General features: G+C 45.6%; 2 protein-coding genes across 7 annotated transcripts; one reads left to right on the forward strand and one right to left on the reverse strand.

Moving 5' to 3' along the window:
- Positions 1 to 336: 336 nt before the first annotated feature.
- Positions 337 to 6,466, forward strand: LOC120660592 (probable plastidic glucose transporter 1). 2 transcript variants are annotated; one of them, XM_039939172.1, is made up of 12 exons: positions 337 to 715; positions 792 to 927; positions 1,383 to 1,583; positions 1,670 to 1,769; positions 1,864 to 1,976; positions 2,533 to 2,626; positions 2,696 to 2,846; positions 4,635 to 4,781; positions 4,864 to 4,937; positions 5,052 to 5,140; positions 5,689 to 5,803; positions 6,084 to 6,466. In XM_039939172.1, exons 1-12 carry the CDS (start codon positions 490 to 492, stop codon positions 6,126 to 6,128), a joined length of 1,491 nt encoding a protein of 496 aa, XP_039795106.1. In that variant the 5' UTR covers positions 337 to 489; the 3' UTR covers positions 6,129 to 6,466. The 2 variants fall into 2 exon arrangements, with proteins under 2 accessions (XP_039795106.1, XP_039795105.1); XM_039939171.1 differs by having other exon boundaries at positions 338 to 715; positions 5,960 to 6,466.
- Positions 6,467 to 10,352: 3,886 nt separating this feature from the next.
- On the reverse strand, positions 10,353 to 14,181 carry LOC120660593 (type IV inositol polyphosphate 5-phosphatase 9-like). Of its 5 annotated transcripts, none has more exons than XM_039939174.1 (9): positions 13,923 to 14,181; positions 13,042 to 13,844; positions 12,811 to 12,956; positions 12,605 to 12,715; positions 12,196 to 12,514; positions 11,929 to 12,113; positions 11,381 to 11,489; positions 11,139 to 11,290; positions 10,353 to 10,956 (listed from the first exon to the last, which is right to left on the reverse strand). In XM_039939174.1, exons 2-9 carry the CDS (start codon positions 13,165 to 13,167, stop codon positions 10,818 to 10,820), a joined length of 1,287 nt encoding a protein of 428 aa, XP_039795108.1. In that variant the 5' UTR covers positions 13,168 to 13,844; positions 13,923 to 14,181; the 3' UTR covers positions 10,353 to 10,817. The 5 variants fall into 5 exon arrangements, with proteins under 5 accessions (XP_039795108.1, XP_039795107.1, XP_039795109.1 ...); XM_039939173.1 differs by having other exon boundaries at positions 13,042 to 13,857; XM_039939175.1 differs by having other exon boundaries at positions 12,605 to 12,712; positions 13,042 to 13,857; positions 13,923 to 14,174.
- Between the last annotated feature and the right edge of the window lie 1,562 nt (positions 14,182 to 15,743).

Raw genomic sequence — 15,743 nt, forward strand, 5'->3', positions numbered from 1 at the left:
TTTGTACAGCATTGATATACACTTATTTTTCACTATATGTAAATCATCGCATGAAAGATTGAACTTTGCCATCCCCTACCCCCAACAAGTTGTTTGGCTCCCTCATCGTTATTCTTCGGACTTTCTTACCTGGAGGCGGAGCTAGAAAGTCTCTCCAACCCGGATTTTGGAAGATCCAAAAAAAAAACCCCGGATTTTGGAAGGGAAATGGGCAAATGGCAGCCCCAACACCAGAGTGTGTGTCTGACACGAGTCGTGGTCCGGGTCACGAACCGGGGGGCTATGAAATCGCACCGGGAAAAAAGATCAGCCACGAACACACGGGGCCCCCCTTCCGGCGCTTCCACCCGTTTCCACTTCCTACTCGCCGCGCTCCCTCCCTCCCTCTGCGGTGTGCGGTCTGCGCGCGCGTCCGCCCGCCCGCCCGCCTTCCTTTGCCGGCCGCGCCTGCCACCTGCTCGACGAATCGCCCCTTCCGTCCCTTCCGCGATGCCGCCGCCCCTGGCCGCCGCCGCGGCGCTGCTGACCGTGCCCGTCTTCCCCGCGCCGCGGGTGCGGCTCGGGTCGTCCCGCCGCGAGCGTCCGGCGGCGGTCCGGGCCGCCGCCGCGCTCCGCGCCCTGCCGCGGCGCCTCGAGCTCTGGCCACAGCGCCTCGCGGCGGTCGAGAGCACGCCGCCTCCGTCCTCCGCGCCGCCGGTGCCGGACTCAAGCTCAGGTGGGGTGGCCGCCTCGCTTGCTTGTGCCTGCTGGCGCTGATGGTGCTTGAAATGAGCGTTCGTTCCTCGCGACAGGTCTTGATGCGGGCTCCGGGGGTGGTGGCAGTGGTGGCGACGGAGGAGGCGGCGGCGCTGATCTCGGGTGGCTGAAGGTGTTCCCGCACGTGCTCACCGCGTCCATGGCCAATTTCCTCTTCGGCTACCACATTGGGTGCGTGCTCCTTCAATTCACCTGCAACTAAAGCAGTGCTCCATGTGGAAAAAGACTAAAGCAGTGCTCCCTTGCTTGAATCTGCCATTTGTGTCTCGGATAGTCGGATTGGTAGTTATGTATCTTTGGTTAACTATCTAAACCGATTGTACAGTACTGGTGTGCTCATTCTTCCCACTGCATGACATTAGATTCGATCATGATTGTTTCCTAAATGGCTAAATCTCTGTCATTCGATAAGAACTTCGATAGCAATATTTTCACTGTCACTTGCACGACTAGCTGAATATGGTGTGTTTTCACTGAAAGAATATGCCAATGGTAATAATGTGAAAACTGACTTGGTAGATATCCTGAATTATACGCATTTGACTCTGGTGGACTACGGCATGCAAGGCATTTTACAGTTTTCTGTTAAGCATCCAACTGATGTCTGTTGCATGATATGGTTCTAGGGTCATGAATGGTCCTGTAGAGGATATTGCGCGAGAGCTTGGTTTTCAAGGAAATCCCTTCCTCCAAGGTCTTGTGGTCAGCATATTCATTGTTGGTGCCTTTTTTGGGAGCCTAGGCTCATCTGCACTAGTTGATAAATTTGGTTGTAAGAGGACCCTTCAAATTGATACTATTCCATTGATTATTGGGGCTCTTCTGAGGTATTTAGTCTCACTGTTACAGTGTTTCTGTTGACTAGTGTAGTGTGTAGTTCCATTCTTTTACATATAATAAAGCAATCATACAGTGCACAGGCAGATTCATTGGATGAGATGCTTTTGGGAAGATTTCTTGTTGGCATTGGAATTGGTGTAAATACCGTTCTTGTTCCGCTATATATCTCTGAGGTACTTGCTATTTTCTCGGAATTGATCATTGACATTGTCCTTGTGCTTGCTATTGCACAGATTTTCAACTCACTCTTTACTCTCTTGATTCTAGGTTGCTCCAACAAAGTATAGGGGTTCTTTGGGGACTCTTTGTCAAATTGGAACATGTTTAGGAATTATTGGTGCACTTTCCTTGGGGATACCTTCTGAAAGCGATCCGCATTGGTGAGGCATCTCTCGTTGGCATTTCTGCATCTTAATGATGTAAGTCATTGTTTGATTAAATTTTCTTCTGTGCTATGGCATGATTATGGAAAAATTAACGACCTACACACCAAAGAAGATGCATTACGTTTTGTTCATGTAACTTCCATTGTATAGAAGAATAAAACCAAGATATGTTAATAAAATCTAAAATGACATATAAAGTGTACGCAACAGTTAATAAGTCAAATTTCATATATTTAAGTAGTAAATCCTGAGGTTCATCACATTGATTACGCATTCTTCAATGTAAACTCTGCGAACTATTTTGAGCAGAAACAATAGGCGAGACCCCCTACTGTAGTAAATATGTTATGATATGATAAAAAGAGCTGTGCAAAAGAATAGTCCAAAGATAAAAAAGAACAAAAAAGAGAGGACATGTACAGTTAAGAGCAGTTAAGCAAGACTGTCTAGCCAAGCCAAGCCATGATTAGTGTTCTAGTATCTTTGCAAACTGTTTGATGGTGAGATGCTTTGTATAAACAGATTACTGAAGGCCTGTTTCTGTTTGTAGGTGGCGAACAATGCTTTATGCTGCATGCGTACCTGGTTTTCTTATTGCTGTTGGAATGCAATTTGCTGTTGAGAGTCCACGCTGGCTGGCCAAGGTAACTTCTATTGGGGTACAATCTTGTTATTCAAGGTCATTGTTTACATCAGAAAGCCATATCTTGTAGGTTGGAAGGTTTGATGATGCTAGAAAAGTTGTAGAGAGTCTTTGGGAACCTTCTGAAGTCGATAAGTCCATGGAAGAGATCAAAGCTGTTGTTGCAAATGATGATTCACTGTCCAGCTGGTCAGAACTTCTGGTGGAGCCCCACAATAGAGGTACTTCTATTTATCAGAATATGCTTTTCTTTTTGGCACCTCATTACTGCTTTCATGGAAACTTAAAGATATCATGCTTACGACCTAGATTCCAAGAATGACGAGTTGTATGTCTATGCGTATGTTCATACATTTGCATGCATGTGCAATTGCCAATTGGTTGTTGAACTGATGATGCATGTCTGCTTGTACCCTGAGACATTCATTTGATGTGTTTATACTTCAACAGCCTTGTACCTGATGGTTTACCTGGGGCACTAAATTTACTGAAGAAGTCTGAGATGTGATGTAGTACGCAAGCTTTTTGCACCACCAGGTCTACATAATCTGTGCACTTTTTATATAGGCCGCAAAATAGCCAAATTCATCCCTAAACTATCGTGCATGGCTCAATTTTGTCCCTCAACTATAAAACATTCAATTCAGTCCCTAAACTATCCAAACCAGCCCAACTTCGTCCTTGAATCCGATTTGGCGCGCCACGTAGGCTCCTCCCATCACTGCCCAATCAGCTTGGGGTGTGAAATACCCTTCTTACTCTCCATCCATAGAGCAGGTTTAACCCAGGCAGCTTCCATCCCCATCCTTCAGAAGCTCGCTCGCAGCACCCTCACGCCGGCCCAGCCAGGTCGTCTTCCCCAACCTCCGCGCCGCCACCAGCCTGCTGGCTAACGCCACCCAGCCTGCTCGCTAACGCCACCCAGCTGGTGGGTGCTGCCTGGCTGTTGTTGCCCCAGGCTGCCGCCTCTGCTAGAGATTGTTTCCGCCATGCTTTGTTGCGGCTCCACTCGTGATCCGGCACGCGGGGCCCACACCGGGGCTCCAGCTCGCTGACGCCACCCAGCCCGCTCGCCTCCCTCGGCCAGACTGCTCACCGGCCCCTCCCAGCTAGCTCTCCGGTCGCCGCACCAACCCAGGCTGCTCACCGGCCCCTTCAATACTGCGTGGATCTGCTGAAGACCATGGGAGAGGCTCAACCAGAGCAAGGAGAAGTGCAGCACACGGATTTGATGAGGTGTAAACAGAATTTGATTCCATCGGCATTGATTCAGAGGTACGTGTTTGTGATTCCTGATTCGTAGTCAGGGCTTGTGGTTTGACTGAAATTGAGGGTACAATGGTTCAATACTTCAATTTGTGATGAGAATGTTCCATTTTGCTGATCGATTTGCAGCTTGAACGACTACTTGATGAACATAGGGATGGAAGGTGTGTGGGTTAAACCTGCTCTATGGATGGAGGATAAAAAAGGGTATTTCACACCCCTATCGTGCATGCAGGTGAAGGCAGGAGCCTACGTGGCATGCCACATCGGATTCAAGGATGAAGTTGGACCGGTTAGGATAGTTCAGGGACTGAATTGGATGTTTGCATAGTTGAGCGCTGAAATTGAGTCATGCACGATAGTTTAGGGACGAATTTGGCTATTTTTGCCTTTTATATAGTGGGGAACCTGGGTTCATTTCTGCAGATTCAGGGGAGATAAGCTCTAACTCACAACAACAACTGATACACTTCTGTGCACTATTTCTGCCAAGTTGCGTTGGGTTGTTTATGTGACTTTTCAACAACAAACAAGCAAGCTTTGTTCCTTTTATGTGGCCAAATAAGCTTCCCTATTGCTCATCCTCTTCTGTGTGCCACCTGAAAAAAAAAAAAACTGATACACAGAAACCTTTGTAATTTCTGTACTTGAGGCAGAGTCCTTAGAATATTGGTAGCTTATATTATTGTAATTCTCTTCATGCGGTCAAGAAGACAAGAACTTAGTTGTTATTGTATATGCAGTTGCATTGATTGGAGGGTCCCTTTTCTTTCTGCAACAGTTTGCTGGAATAAATGGTGTTCTTTACTTTTCATCATTAACATTCCGTGATGTTGGTATTACAAGTGGTGCTTTAGCGAGCTTATATGTTGGAATAACCAACTTTGGAGGTGAGTGAACTTGTTTGTCATGTTTTATGTTCTATGGTGACTTTTTCATAAACTCATGAACCATATTTTTTTTTGATATTAGGGGCACTTGTTGCTTCAAATTTAATGGATACGCAAGGGCGAAAAAAACTTTTGATAGGAAGCTATCTTGGAATGGTACACACTATGTAGCCTTCTCTTATGTGCTATCTCAAAGTATTGATACTGTGATAACTATCTTTTATGCCTCAGCAGAGTCTGCATTTAATTTATTTTTTGTTCTTTCTGCAGGCACTCGCAATGTTCCTTATAGTATGTGGTATCAGCTTCCCCCTTGATGAAGGTGTTGCCCACAGCTTGTCAATTGCTGGAACTCTTTTGTATGTACTTTCACCTCCTATTTTCTCTTGCAAATTCTTACAGTTAAATCCACTATAGATGATATGGTAGCCAGGAGCTTCAAAATTTGAGGGGCAAACACTTGTTGCAGTATAATAACTTGATGGACCTTTATAAAAGAATTTATTTTGCATATTCAGTGTGATTCTGTTTCTGGTGGAGGCTACTGAAGAGAGTGTACGGTGTATAATTTCTATTTTCCATTTACCAGAAGGCTTTCTTGACATTTGGGGAGATTACAACTGTTGGATTTCCTGCGTGTTCGAGAAAAAAAAAACATCAGTTGGATTTCTCAACGTACAGAAGCCATTTAACTTCTTATGGATAATTATAGTATCTGACTATTTTCTGTCATATTCTCTGCATCATGATGTGATAAAAGAATTAATTGCATATAGTTATGGATCTTTCACCTAGTTAGTTTGCCTTGAAATGTACATCAGAATGCTGCTTAGAAACTTCTCTTGCTCATAATGGGTCGGGATTTAGGAATTCTTTTACTTACCAGATTTTATGTTGACAATTGCAGGTACATTTTCACTTTTGCCATTGGCGCTGGACCAGTTACAGGTATCATTATACCAGAGCTGAGCAGTGCTCGTACACGATCAAAAATTATGGGCTTCAGCTTCACTGTACATTGGGTATGTACTTTCTAACCCTACATGCCACCTCAAAACAAACTGCTTTTGTAGTAGTTTGCATGCATTCAACATATTTACTTGATATAGAAAATGTTGTTTAACAGCTCTTTCTTGTCTAGACCTGTAGCCTTAACTTATGGGTTAAATTGCTTTCAGATATGCAATTTTCTTGTGGGACTATATTTTCTGGAGCTTGTGAACAAGTTTGGGGTTGGAGCAGTCTATGCAGGTTTTGGTGGGGTTTCCTTGCTTACAGCCCTTTTCGCTTATAATTTCATAGTTGAAACAAAAGGGCGCTCTCTCGAGGAAATTGAGATGTCTTTGAGCCCAGCTACTCCTGGCAAGCGGGAGTGAAACATGCTCATCCATTCAGTTATGTGACAATAACTGAACTCTGCAGCTGCCTGGAGGAATTAGAGCAGAGGGGTAAACATTCAATCCAAGGCAGTTAGGTATCTATTGACCTCACCTGTGTACATGTAATAGGCTAGTGGTTATGTAAAAGCATTTTCCCGTCGGTCTCCAGCAGTAGCAGTTGATTGCGAATGACTTCCCAGTCTGTAGTGATGCTTCTGTATACAAAGATCGGTTGTACTTTTTCTAAACCTAATGTACTATGTAAATAAAGGAAAACAAAGGTGCACGGTAATTTCTGTTGATGCATGAGTGGTGAATTTGGAATGTTTGTATCTTGTCGTGCGTCATTAAGATTCGTCATTGCTGAGCAGAGAACTTCAAATTCGAGTATGCAACTTGTGAACTGCAAAGTAACATATTTACGAGAGATTATGCCATAGCCACTAGTTCGTGGTCAGCAAAACCATCCGCAATAGTGCGATCTCTCTCATCGATCGCAAGCAGAGAGCGGGGCAACCACTCAACCTGTGCATCTTTTGCTGAATGGTAGGTGGAGAAGGAACAAATGTCAACCAACGCAGGGCACTGCTTTCAGATCAGTCGCTTTATTTGATCAGTGGTTGCGGGGGCTTCGACACACAAGGAACTCATGGCTGCGGGCTGTGGCACACCCTGTCCCAGATATTATTGCTTCTGTTTTGTGGTCTCAAACTAGAGGAGCAAAAAATTTCCAGGTCAAATGATATAATTTTCTCCATGTATTCTTATGCCCATCGTCAATCCCTTTGATATTTGAATCTTTTGCTAAAGTTTGGGTCCAAAGAACAGTGATGTCGAAATAGGGAGAAAGATACACTTCATCTTGACTTCTCAACATTGATTATTAGTCCATGATCTCGACGTTGTTGCAACTATTGGACAGTCTTCGTTTTTCTGAAGATGCTTTTAGTTCATGTCCGTAACGTTTAGTAGCGTTTCTCGGTAGCTTTGGACTTCTGTATCCACAGTGTTCATACTTGTGTCGGAGCTTGATCACAAGTCAAGAGCGAACCATTAGTACTAATCTGTTGCTCAATATGTTTATTTTTTAAATTTGCAGAGGGTTCTTTCCTGACAAATATGTAAATGCTATCGATATCTTGTTGTACTTCGAAGCTCGCGCTTGAATGGTAGACAACAATAAGCAAAAGCTAAGTAACATTCCTGTGTGAGCATTTGTTCTATGTCATCCAGCTGTCGCAATCTCGTTGAACCGTAGCTAGTTTTTTTTAGAGTAAAGTCTATTTTTGGCCATCCAACTCTTGTCTCGGTTTGGTTTTGGCCATTGAACTCCAAAACCGGGTATCTTCGACCACTCAACTATGAAAACCATTCATTTTTGACCATCGGGTTGTTTTGGTGGGTGGTTTTGCTGACGTGGACGCCACGTGGCAGTGGGCCCACTTGTCAGCATTACCCCCTCTCTCTTCTCTCTATCTCCCTCTTTCTCTCTCCTGTTTCATCTCTCCTCTCTCCTCACTCCTCCCTGCTCGCCGCCTCCTTGCTCACCGCCGCTGCTCGTCTCCTCCCTCCTCCTCTCTCTCCGCGCCTCCGGCGGCCCTCCGCCCCCTCCCTCACTCTCCGCCCTCCCTGCTCCCATCAAGCGGCTCGAGGTCCCCGCGCACGAGTCCCCTGCCCCCGACCCCGTGACTCCAGCGGCCGCCGCCATCTGTCGCGCTTTCACCGGCAGCTCCGGCGACCATTGGGTCCCAGGCTCGTCTGTGCGCGTTGCGGGGCCGTCCCATCCACGCGCTCGCCATGCCGGCATCAGCACCGCCGCCGGGATCCTTCTGCTCTGCTCCAGACAAAGCCATGCCACCACTCTGCTTCCGCCGTCGCGCGTCGCCTTCCCGGCCAAATTCGCCACCACCACGCCATTGTCTGTCGATTCCTTCAGTGGACAGCTCCACCACGACCCCGCATTGCTTCCCCGCCAGTCATCCTGGCTCGTTGACCGACGGGAGGAACTGGCGGCGGCAAGACAGGAGTTCTTCGGCCGGGAGGGTGAGTGAGCTGCGCCTCCACAGGCAGGCGAGCTCCACGCTAGTCGCGCGTGGGCGAGCGCCTCCTCCCGGCGGCCATGGGCGAGCAGCGGAGATTGACGTGGGCGCGGTGCGGCGACGGAAGCGAGCGGTGCGGAGGTGGAGCCCCGCGCGCGCCGGCGGAGCAGATCGAGCAGCGCAGGGGAGCCTCCTGCCAGGCCCAATGCTGGGACTCCGGCGAGCAGGCAGCGTGGATCCGCTCCGCCCTCCATCGGACTGGGCGCGAGGCAGGGGAGGCCGAGCCGCCAGCGCTGTCGTGACCCACTTCTACCGCCCAGCCAGCCGCCCGCCCTAGCTCCGGTCTCCCGCCCCAGCTTCAGTCTCCCACCACCGGCCGCCCGCCCGCCGGCCGTCTGAAGGGAGGAGGGAGGAGGTTTGCAGCGGCGGCGAGCAAGGAGGCGGCGAGCAGGGAGGAGGGAGAGGAGAGACGAAACAGGAGAGAGAAAGAGGGAGATAGAGAGAAGAGAGAGGGGGTAACACTGACAAGTGGGCCCCACTGCCACGTGGCGTCCACGTCAGCAAAACCACCCACCAAAACAGCCCGATGGTCAAAAATGAATGGTTTTCATAGTTGAGTGGTCGAAGATACCCGGTTTTGGAGTTCAATGGCCAAAACCAAACCGAGGCAAGAGTTGGATGGCCAAAAATAGACTTTACTCTTTTTTTTATACTTTTCAGTTTTTTTTCTTCTGATAGGGTGTTTTTACTTTTGAGTTGAAAGCAAGATCACTACCATGTTAGTGACAACACTGGTCCATCTCAGTCCTAGTTGACTATACCTTTTGCCTTGTTGCTCCAATGAAGAAAATAATTGACGCTGCACAAGTACAACAATCACTTCAGTTAAACCACTAAGCTCACCCCACTATATACCGAAGGGCCACATATAGAATCTCGGTAACTTCCTTAATCACCCCTCTTTGGTGGCCCCTAAGGGTATAAGATAAGGAGAGTGGGTAATGCTGATATAGCATTGCTAAAGTATGCATAATAAACATTTCAAAAAAAATGCATAATAATGCAACAACAAGACGTCATTTTTGGATCGTATCCTCCTGTGCTTTCTCACTCGTTTCCTTATCATAAGTATTAACTCACTCTTTTTAATCACCTTTTTTTATTTGGTTTCTTTTCATGGATGAGAGAAGCACTAATTTTGTGACCCAATTGTGTCTCCTTGGTTCATTATTTTTTAATAGAGACAAAGGTGTGGTGTGACATGCTGGAAAAATTAGTGAATAGGCCAATACGTTAGTAATGAGATGGAAACATTTCTTTCTTCACCTTTAGCAAAAGCTAGTCCACCACTACAATGACAAGTACAGGGAAGTCACTTTTTTGACAGTAACGTCAGTGCTGTTGCTTATCTTGCCAAAACTTTGCCATGTCATTTCGCTGTTAATTAGTTGACCAATTGGACTGGCCTGCACAAATGACCTATCTTTAGCTACCCATCATATTCTATTCCACGTGCAAATGCACGAAAGAGCTAAGTTTGATGTTTTTTAATCATTACAAAAGTAGATGTCCACATAACTTACCCTGCCTATGAGAAACTGAACTGATGGATCTAGAGATCAATGAAGTTACCATGTGTGTCTTATTCTCGACATGTGTCACCCACTCACCCTAGAGTAATCTCCAAAGTTACGTGCTAAGTCAAGAACCGAGCCTGGTTTTGCAATTGACACCTTTCATTGGTGTTTTATCACGCTGACAAGTTGCTCGTCACTCGTCAGTCGTAAACACATTGGTTAACCCTGTTACATGCTGTTTGGAGTTTTCTTTAGAAAACGTGCAGATCATGAACAAAATTTATACCAATCAAGTCGCAAAACAGGCGTACTATAATATGAACACGACTACACGAGGTGTTTGAGCAAATAACTAATAGATGTCACAGATATTGGTATACGCACAATGGATTCATCAAGTAGCAAAATCATGACTTCTCCACTGTTTGATTTTTGTCTCTCTTATTTTTTTATTTCTACTTTATCAAGTATGTGGTTCAGATTTTGTCTATTGTTTTCTTATTTCTACTTTATTAAGTTTGTGGTTCAGATTTCCGAGGGTAATGTATCCATCATGCATGTTCCAAATCCAGAGAGTTCGACAAGTGTTAGTGATCCAACAGCTAGAGCTTGCCATTGGACCCTTATTGAGCTTTTTGGTAATGTACAGATACCAATTTTAGTGAGGAAAGATATGCACACACGAATGAATATTTGAACAGCGCCACTAATAAAACAAACGAAAATCTGCACCTCTTCTCTGAACCTGTTTTTGTTTGTTTCTTTTTCTTTTTTGTTTGAGGTCATCTTCTCTGAACCTGTTAAATACTGGCCCAAGTATCATTCATGTAATCTAGTTGGCAGTTGCACACACCCAACCAGCGTTCCAAAAATTCTCATCCTCTCCGGGAAAAAGCAATTTCATATTCATCTCAGAAGAAAATTCTTGGTTACTCGATTGATCAAATCTCCCGTCCAACTCTTGATTTGACGCTGAGCGTCCGTGCGAAATAGGCTTCTCTACATCAGTCGCTCGCGGAGTTCAGCGTGGATTCTGGCCGTTTACTTCTGCACCTCCTCTGATACGTCACATTCGGCGTGGAAAATCGCTCTCACTGGCCGGTGATCCGATAACCTGTAGTTGCATGTCTCGTATTGGACTTGCTTCAGTCCCTTGCCCCGCCAGAGAATACGATCACACCTGCACAAAGGTAAACACCTCGGTCTGAGGTCACATTCACCGCTCCACAAATCATGCCATTTACAAGATTCAGTGTATGACTTAGTAGCTGCACAGCAGCACGGTTGAGATATCTATTGCTTAACGCATTTTTTTTTGCATGTTCTCAAAAAAAGGAAGATGTGTGGAGCTTTTCAGCTCACCATGCTGGTGCACGCTTCTTCTCGCCCCGGGCACCATCGAAGCACCAGTAATACTGATCGGAGTTGGGGTGGTACTTGTAGGTGGGGGAGAACGTGATCAACCCTTCTTGCCACCCCTCGAAATGCCGCCCCCTAGAGAACTCAGATAGTAGCTGCGATTGAACGAGAAAGACATCACGGCGTTCAGATATCTTCAGGAAATGATTCAGATGACAAGTTGACTTCGTTGGCAAAGAAAGTACCTGATCGTTTTCTAACAAGATGGCCCAGTTCTTGGCTTTCACCAGCGACCTTGTTTCAGCCCCTTCCAAGGAGATCCTATAATTCAAGTCACCGAGCAAAACTACTTGACTGCACAAATGGTAAAGAAAACACAGGAGTCGCATAAACAAATTGTTCGGATAAACTGGCCAGAAAGAAGTGATGCACTGGATGATGCATGCAATTATGGACGATACCATTTTGATACCTTACCAGGTCCTTATTCTCAGCTGGGATACCCCTTTCGTTTTCATTTACAAAGGAGATGATGTACATTTAGCAAAATTTTAAACATGTCACCCCAAACTAAGAAATAGTGAACATAATCGTATGAGAACGTCATCCTATGTTTAGAGTTCACTTACAATGATTAATACCGGATAGAATCCGTACTCTAGAAGATAATGCACTGTTATTGACTTATTGTAGAAATCTTAATAAAGAGCTGATTGTTGACTAGTTGGCCAAAACTTAAAAAAACTCAAAAAGAAAAAAATGAGGTTATTGACCTAAGCTGATGTACACCTACTCATGATCAAGGATCTTCTCTGGCAATTCCTGAGTTGCACGACCTGGGAACCATGTCCTAGCAAGTATGTCTGCGACATCCAAGTTCCTCAGCAGAACATCCCCTTCTTTGCCACCTGAGGCCAGGTGACAACAGACAAAGCAAAAGCTCGTCTCATGCAACACAAATCGGATTGAAACAGAACCCTGCAACCCACACATCCACATGCATGTTCATATCATTCACATATACAGATTACATGTGCTTCTGTATGCATCTTAAACTTACCTTGTTCCCTAGGCAGCCCATGATACCTGAACCAATGCATGACACATCTAGGTGGTGAATGAATGGCCTAAGGTTGCTTCTCACCCATACTGAGGTAAAGAGGCCAACCATCTGCTTGCTCCTGATGCATCTGAAACCTTCTCCCTGTATAGAACCCTCGAATGCACTGCTATTTGAAGATTCTTGGTTTAACTTTGCGCCTTCTTTTCTTTCCTTTTTGTTGAGTGCCTCCCCAATCAGAGAGTTCCACTTTGCAGATATACAGCTCTTCGTAGGACCAAGCACGTTTCTTGCATTTAGTGGCACTATCTCCTGGAACCTAAAGCACCAACGGAACAGATCTTATTCAGTAGGAACAAAACATCACTTTTACAACAGATGAGTTAACTGGTTGAACTGAGCAGGCTACCCTAGAACATAGATGTCACAGGTGTTGGCCCTTGTATCCAACCAATCCTCCAAGTCCAAATCATCAGATGGTGCAATGCCACCAACATTCCAGGTACTAGCAAACACCCTTCTTATGCCAAAAACAAAAAGAAAAAAGATCAGAAATGAAATGCTATGAAGTAGGAACAAACTCTAATTACTGAAATACAAGGTAGTGCAAGTTACCTGTATACAAAAGTAGCTTTGTGGACATTCAAGGGTCTCTTTCCCAAGTTTTCATCCACTATGCTCGAAACCTCAGAGACAGATCCATGCCCATGCAGCTGTTGGTCGTGCAGTAGGTTGCTTGTTACTAACCTCGGCAGGATGATCTAGAACAAGAACAGAGATGTTATGCTTCAACTCTGCTTCAGAGACACGAGAAAAATAGCTATAGGTGCATGCCTGCTCACTTGCCTCACCTTTCTGTTTTCTCCCATGTTGTAGTGGAGACAAGGAAGAGATCGCCTCCCTGTCTAATAGTAGCATGCAGGAGGATTCATGCACGATCATGTGATAACCAAACATGGCGAAGTGCTGCATGTTATATAACTAAGGAAATGGGCAGGAAAGAAAGGAGGAAAAAGTAGCTGTGATGTTGACAGAATTGCAAGGAGAGCTTTTCATTGTGTCCAATAATTATCTTCAAGACATTTGCACAGCACAGGACATGTAAGGCTTTTTATGGACCAGAAGGTTTACTGCTAGTTTCCATCATAACAAACAAAGACAGCAGCTATAATTTGATTTTTCACGTTTCCTGTGTACATGGCTCTATTACAAACACTGTTGTAAAAATACATTAAGATCAACTTCAAGCCACAGGAGAATACTTTTTATCAAGTGGTCAAAAATTAATGTGAATATGCAATCCAGAGTGTTCAACCTACACTGTCATGCTTGATGGTTTTGCTGGGTAAGAAACCAACCCCTGTTAAGTAAAGGCTGGGTGGGAAGAGACAAAGGCACACTTGTGCAAGTTGCCTACCTAATATTTATTGTTATTATTATCTGTTTGCTACACACTTGTGCTGCCCTTGGGTTTTTGGCAAGGCAATCATGCAACTTGTGTTTGTGTTCTGCAAGAATTTTGGACTCTTGTCCCTATTTGCATGTGTGCGCTGTTTGAAAATTCAGAGAAAGATCTCAATGTCATATCAGCTTCTGTGCTGTGCTTGACCGCATGGATAGATCTTCTAGGTAGCATAGGCTTTATAGACCTGAAAAACAATTCTGCTAGGGTGTTAATGCGCTTAATTATGTGCAGTTTTATAACACAAGTGTGATAACAAGCTTACCTCTCCCTGCGCCCAAAAGGAAGATACTCTGGTCCATGGTTATCAGGTTGTGCTTCTATCCTCAGAAAGGGGAAAAAATAACTGCAAAATGGTGAATTCCTGGCCTCCTGGTCCACTTACTAGAGATGTCAAATTGAAAAAGAAAAAGAAAAATAATAGCCCGTTTAGTTACTAAAAATTTTCGCCCAAAATTTTTTGCCTCACCTTTAGATATATACATGGAGCATTAAATGTAGTTAAAAAATAAAACTAATTGCACAGTTTAGATGTACACGACGAGACGAATCTTTTAAGCCTAATTAGTGCATGATTAGTCATAAGTGCTACAGTAACCCCACATGTGCTAATGATGCGGTCAAAGGTCTCAAAAGATTTGTCTCGCGGTTTCCAAGCGAGTTCTGAAATTAGTTTTTTAATTAGTGCCCGAAAATCTCTCCCGACATCTAGTCAAACATTTAATGTGACCTTTGTACTAAAAATTTTCATCAACTAAACACCCCCTAAATATCTCATTAAAATTTATATTTTGGCTCTTGAGGTATGGAGAGTTGTAGGCACCATAAGTTAGTGATTTAACAGAAGTGCAGTCTAGGAATAAAAGAAGGATAAAAAGTCAAGATGGCAACCATCACAGAAAATCCGCAAATCCGCGGATACCAAACCCGACGGGCGCGGATTCGTGTTTGAGTTTGTATCCGCTGGCACGGGCGCGGATAAAACTTTAAACCCAACGGATATTTGCTAACGGGTTTGAAAATCTGATATCCGAACCCGCATACCCGCTGACACGTGACCCCCAATACCTCTGTATATAAAAGATCTAGGGTTTCACTCGTTTGTCTCGTTCTCTCACCAATCCAACCCACTCCTGGCCGCCACCCCAGCACCCCGAGATCCCAATCCCTCACCCAGCGCTCAAGCCACCACCCCAATCCCCCATCCTCCTCGAGCCCCTCGGCACCGGCGGCGCAATGCCGCACGGCCCGCACCCCACCTGCTTGGCCGCTCCCACGCCGGACGTTGCTCCCCGCCTGCCGGCGCTCCCTCGCCGAACGCTGCTTCCTCGCTGGCCGCCGCTCCCCTCCGCCTCTGGCCTCCAGCAGGCCGCAGCTCCGCCCAGGCGCTAGGCCCAGCAACGAGCCAGCAGCCAGCGCCCAAGCCCCAGGCCCCCAGGCTGCAGGCAGTGGCGGAGCTGGGATTCAAATTGAGGGGGGCTCATTTTCCTTTCTTCTTCCTCCCTCCTTCCTTTTTTTTCTTCTTCCTCCTCCTTTCTTTTTTTACTTCTTCCTCCTCCTTTCTTCTTCCTCTTCTTCACTCATGCTTGAAAAATGTTGGGGGGGCTTTGGGGGGGGGGGAGGGGGGGCTCCATGGGTTTCATGGGAGTAGGGGGGCTGGAGCACCCCCAGCACCCCCTGGCTCCGCCACTGGCTGCAGGCCACCAAAGCAGTGACGCCAGCGCCCTCCTATTTGCTTGGTTGAAAAACATTTTATATTTAATAATGGTGCTGAACAGTCTTGTAATGGTTGTATGTTTAAGTTCTTTGATTTGAGATGATGGATGTATCATGTATTAGAATATTTATTTGTTGGTTTGGATTATACGATTGATTTCCTAAATTTTGCAGGTGTACGGGTGTATCCGCAGGCATGCAGGTATCCGCGGATAGCGGGTATGGGTATTATTTTGTACCCATGGCGGGTTGTGGGTGCGGGTGCGGGCATGGGTTTTGACTCGCGGGTGCCGGTCTAGCAAGTCTGTATCCGTGCGGATTTTACCCGTTGTCATCTATAAAAAGGAAGGACATGAAAAGAGACAGGCAT

The sequence above is a fragment of the Panicum virgatum genome, chromosome 2N, assembly GCF_016808335.1.
Source record: "Panicum virgatum strain AP13 chromosome 2N, P.virgatum_v5, whole genome shotgun sequence".
NCBI lineage: Eukaryota > Viridiplantae > Streptophyta > Magnoliopsida > Poales > Poaceae > Panicum > Panicum virgatum.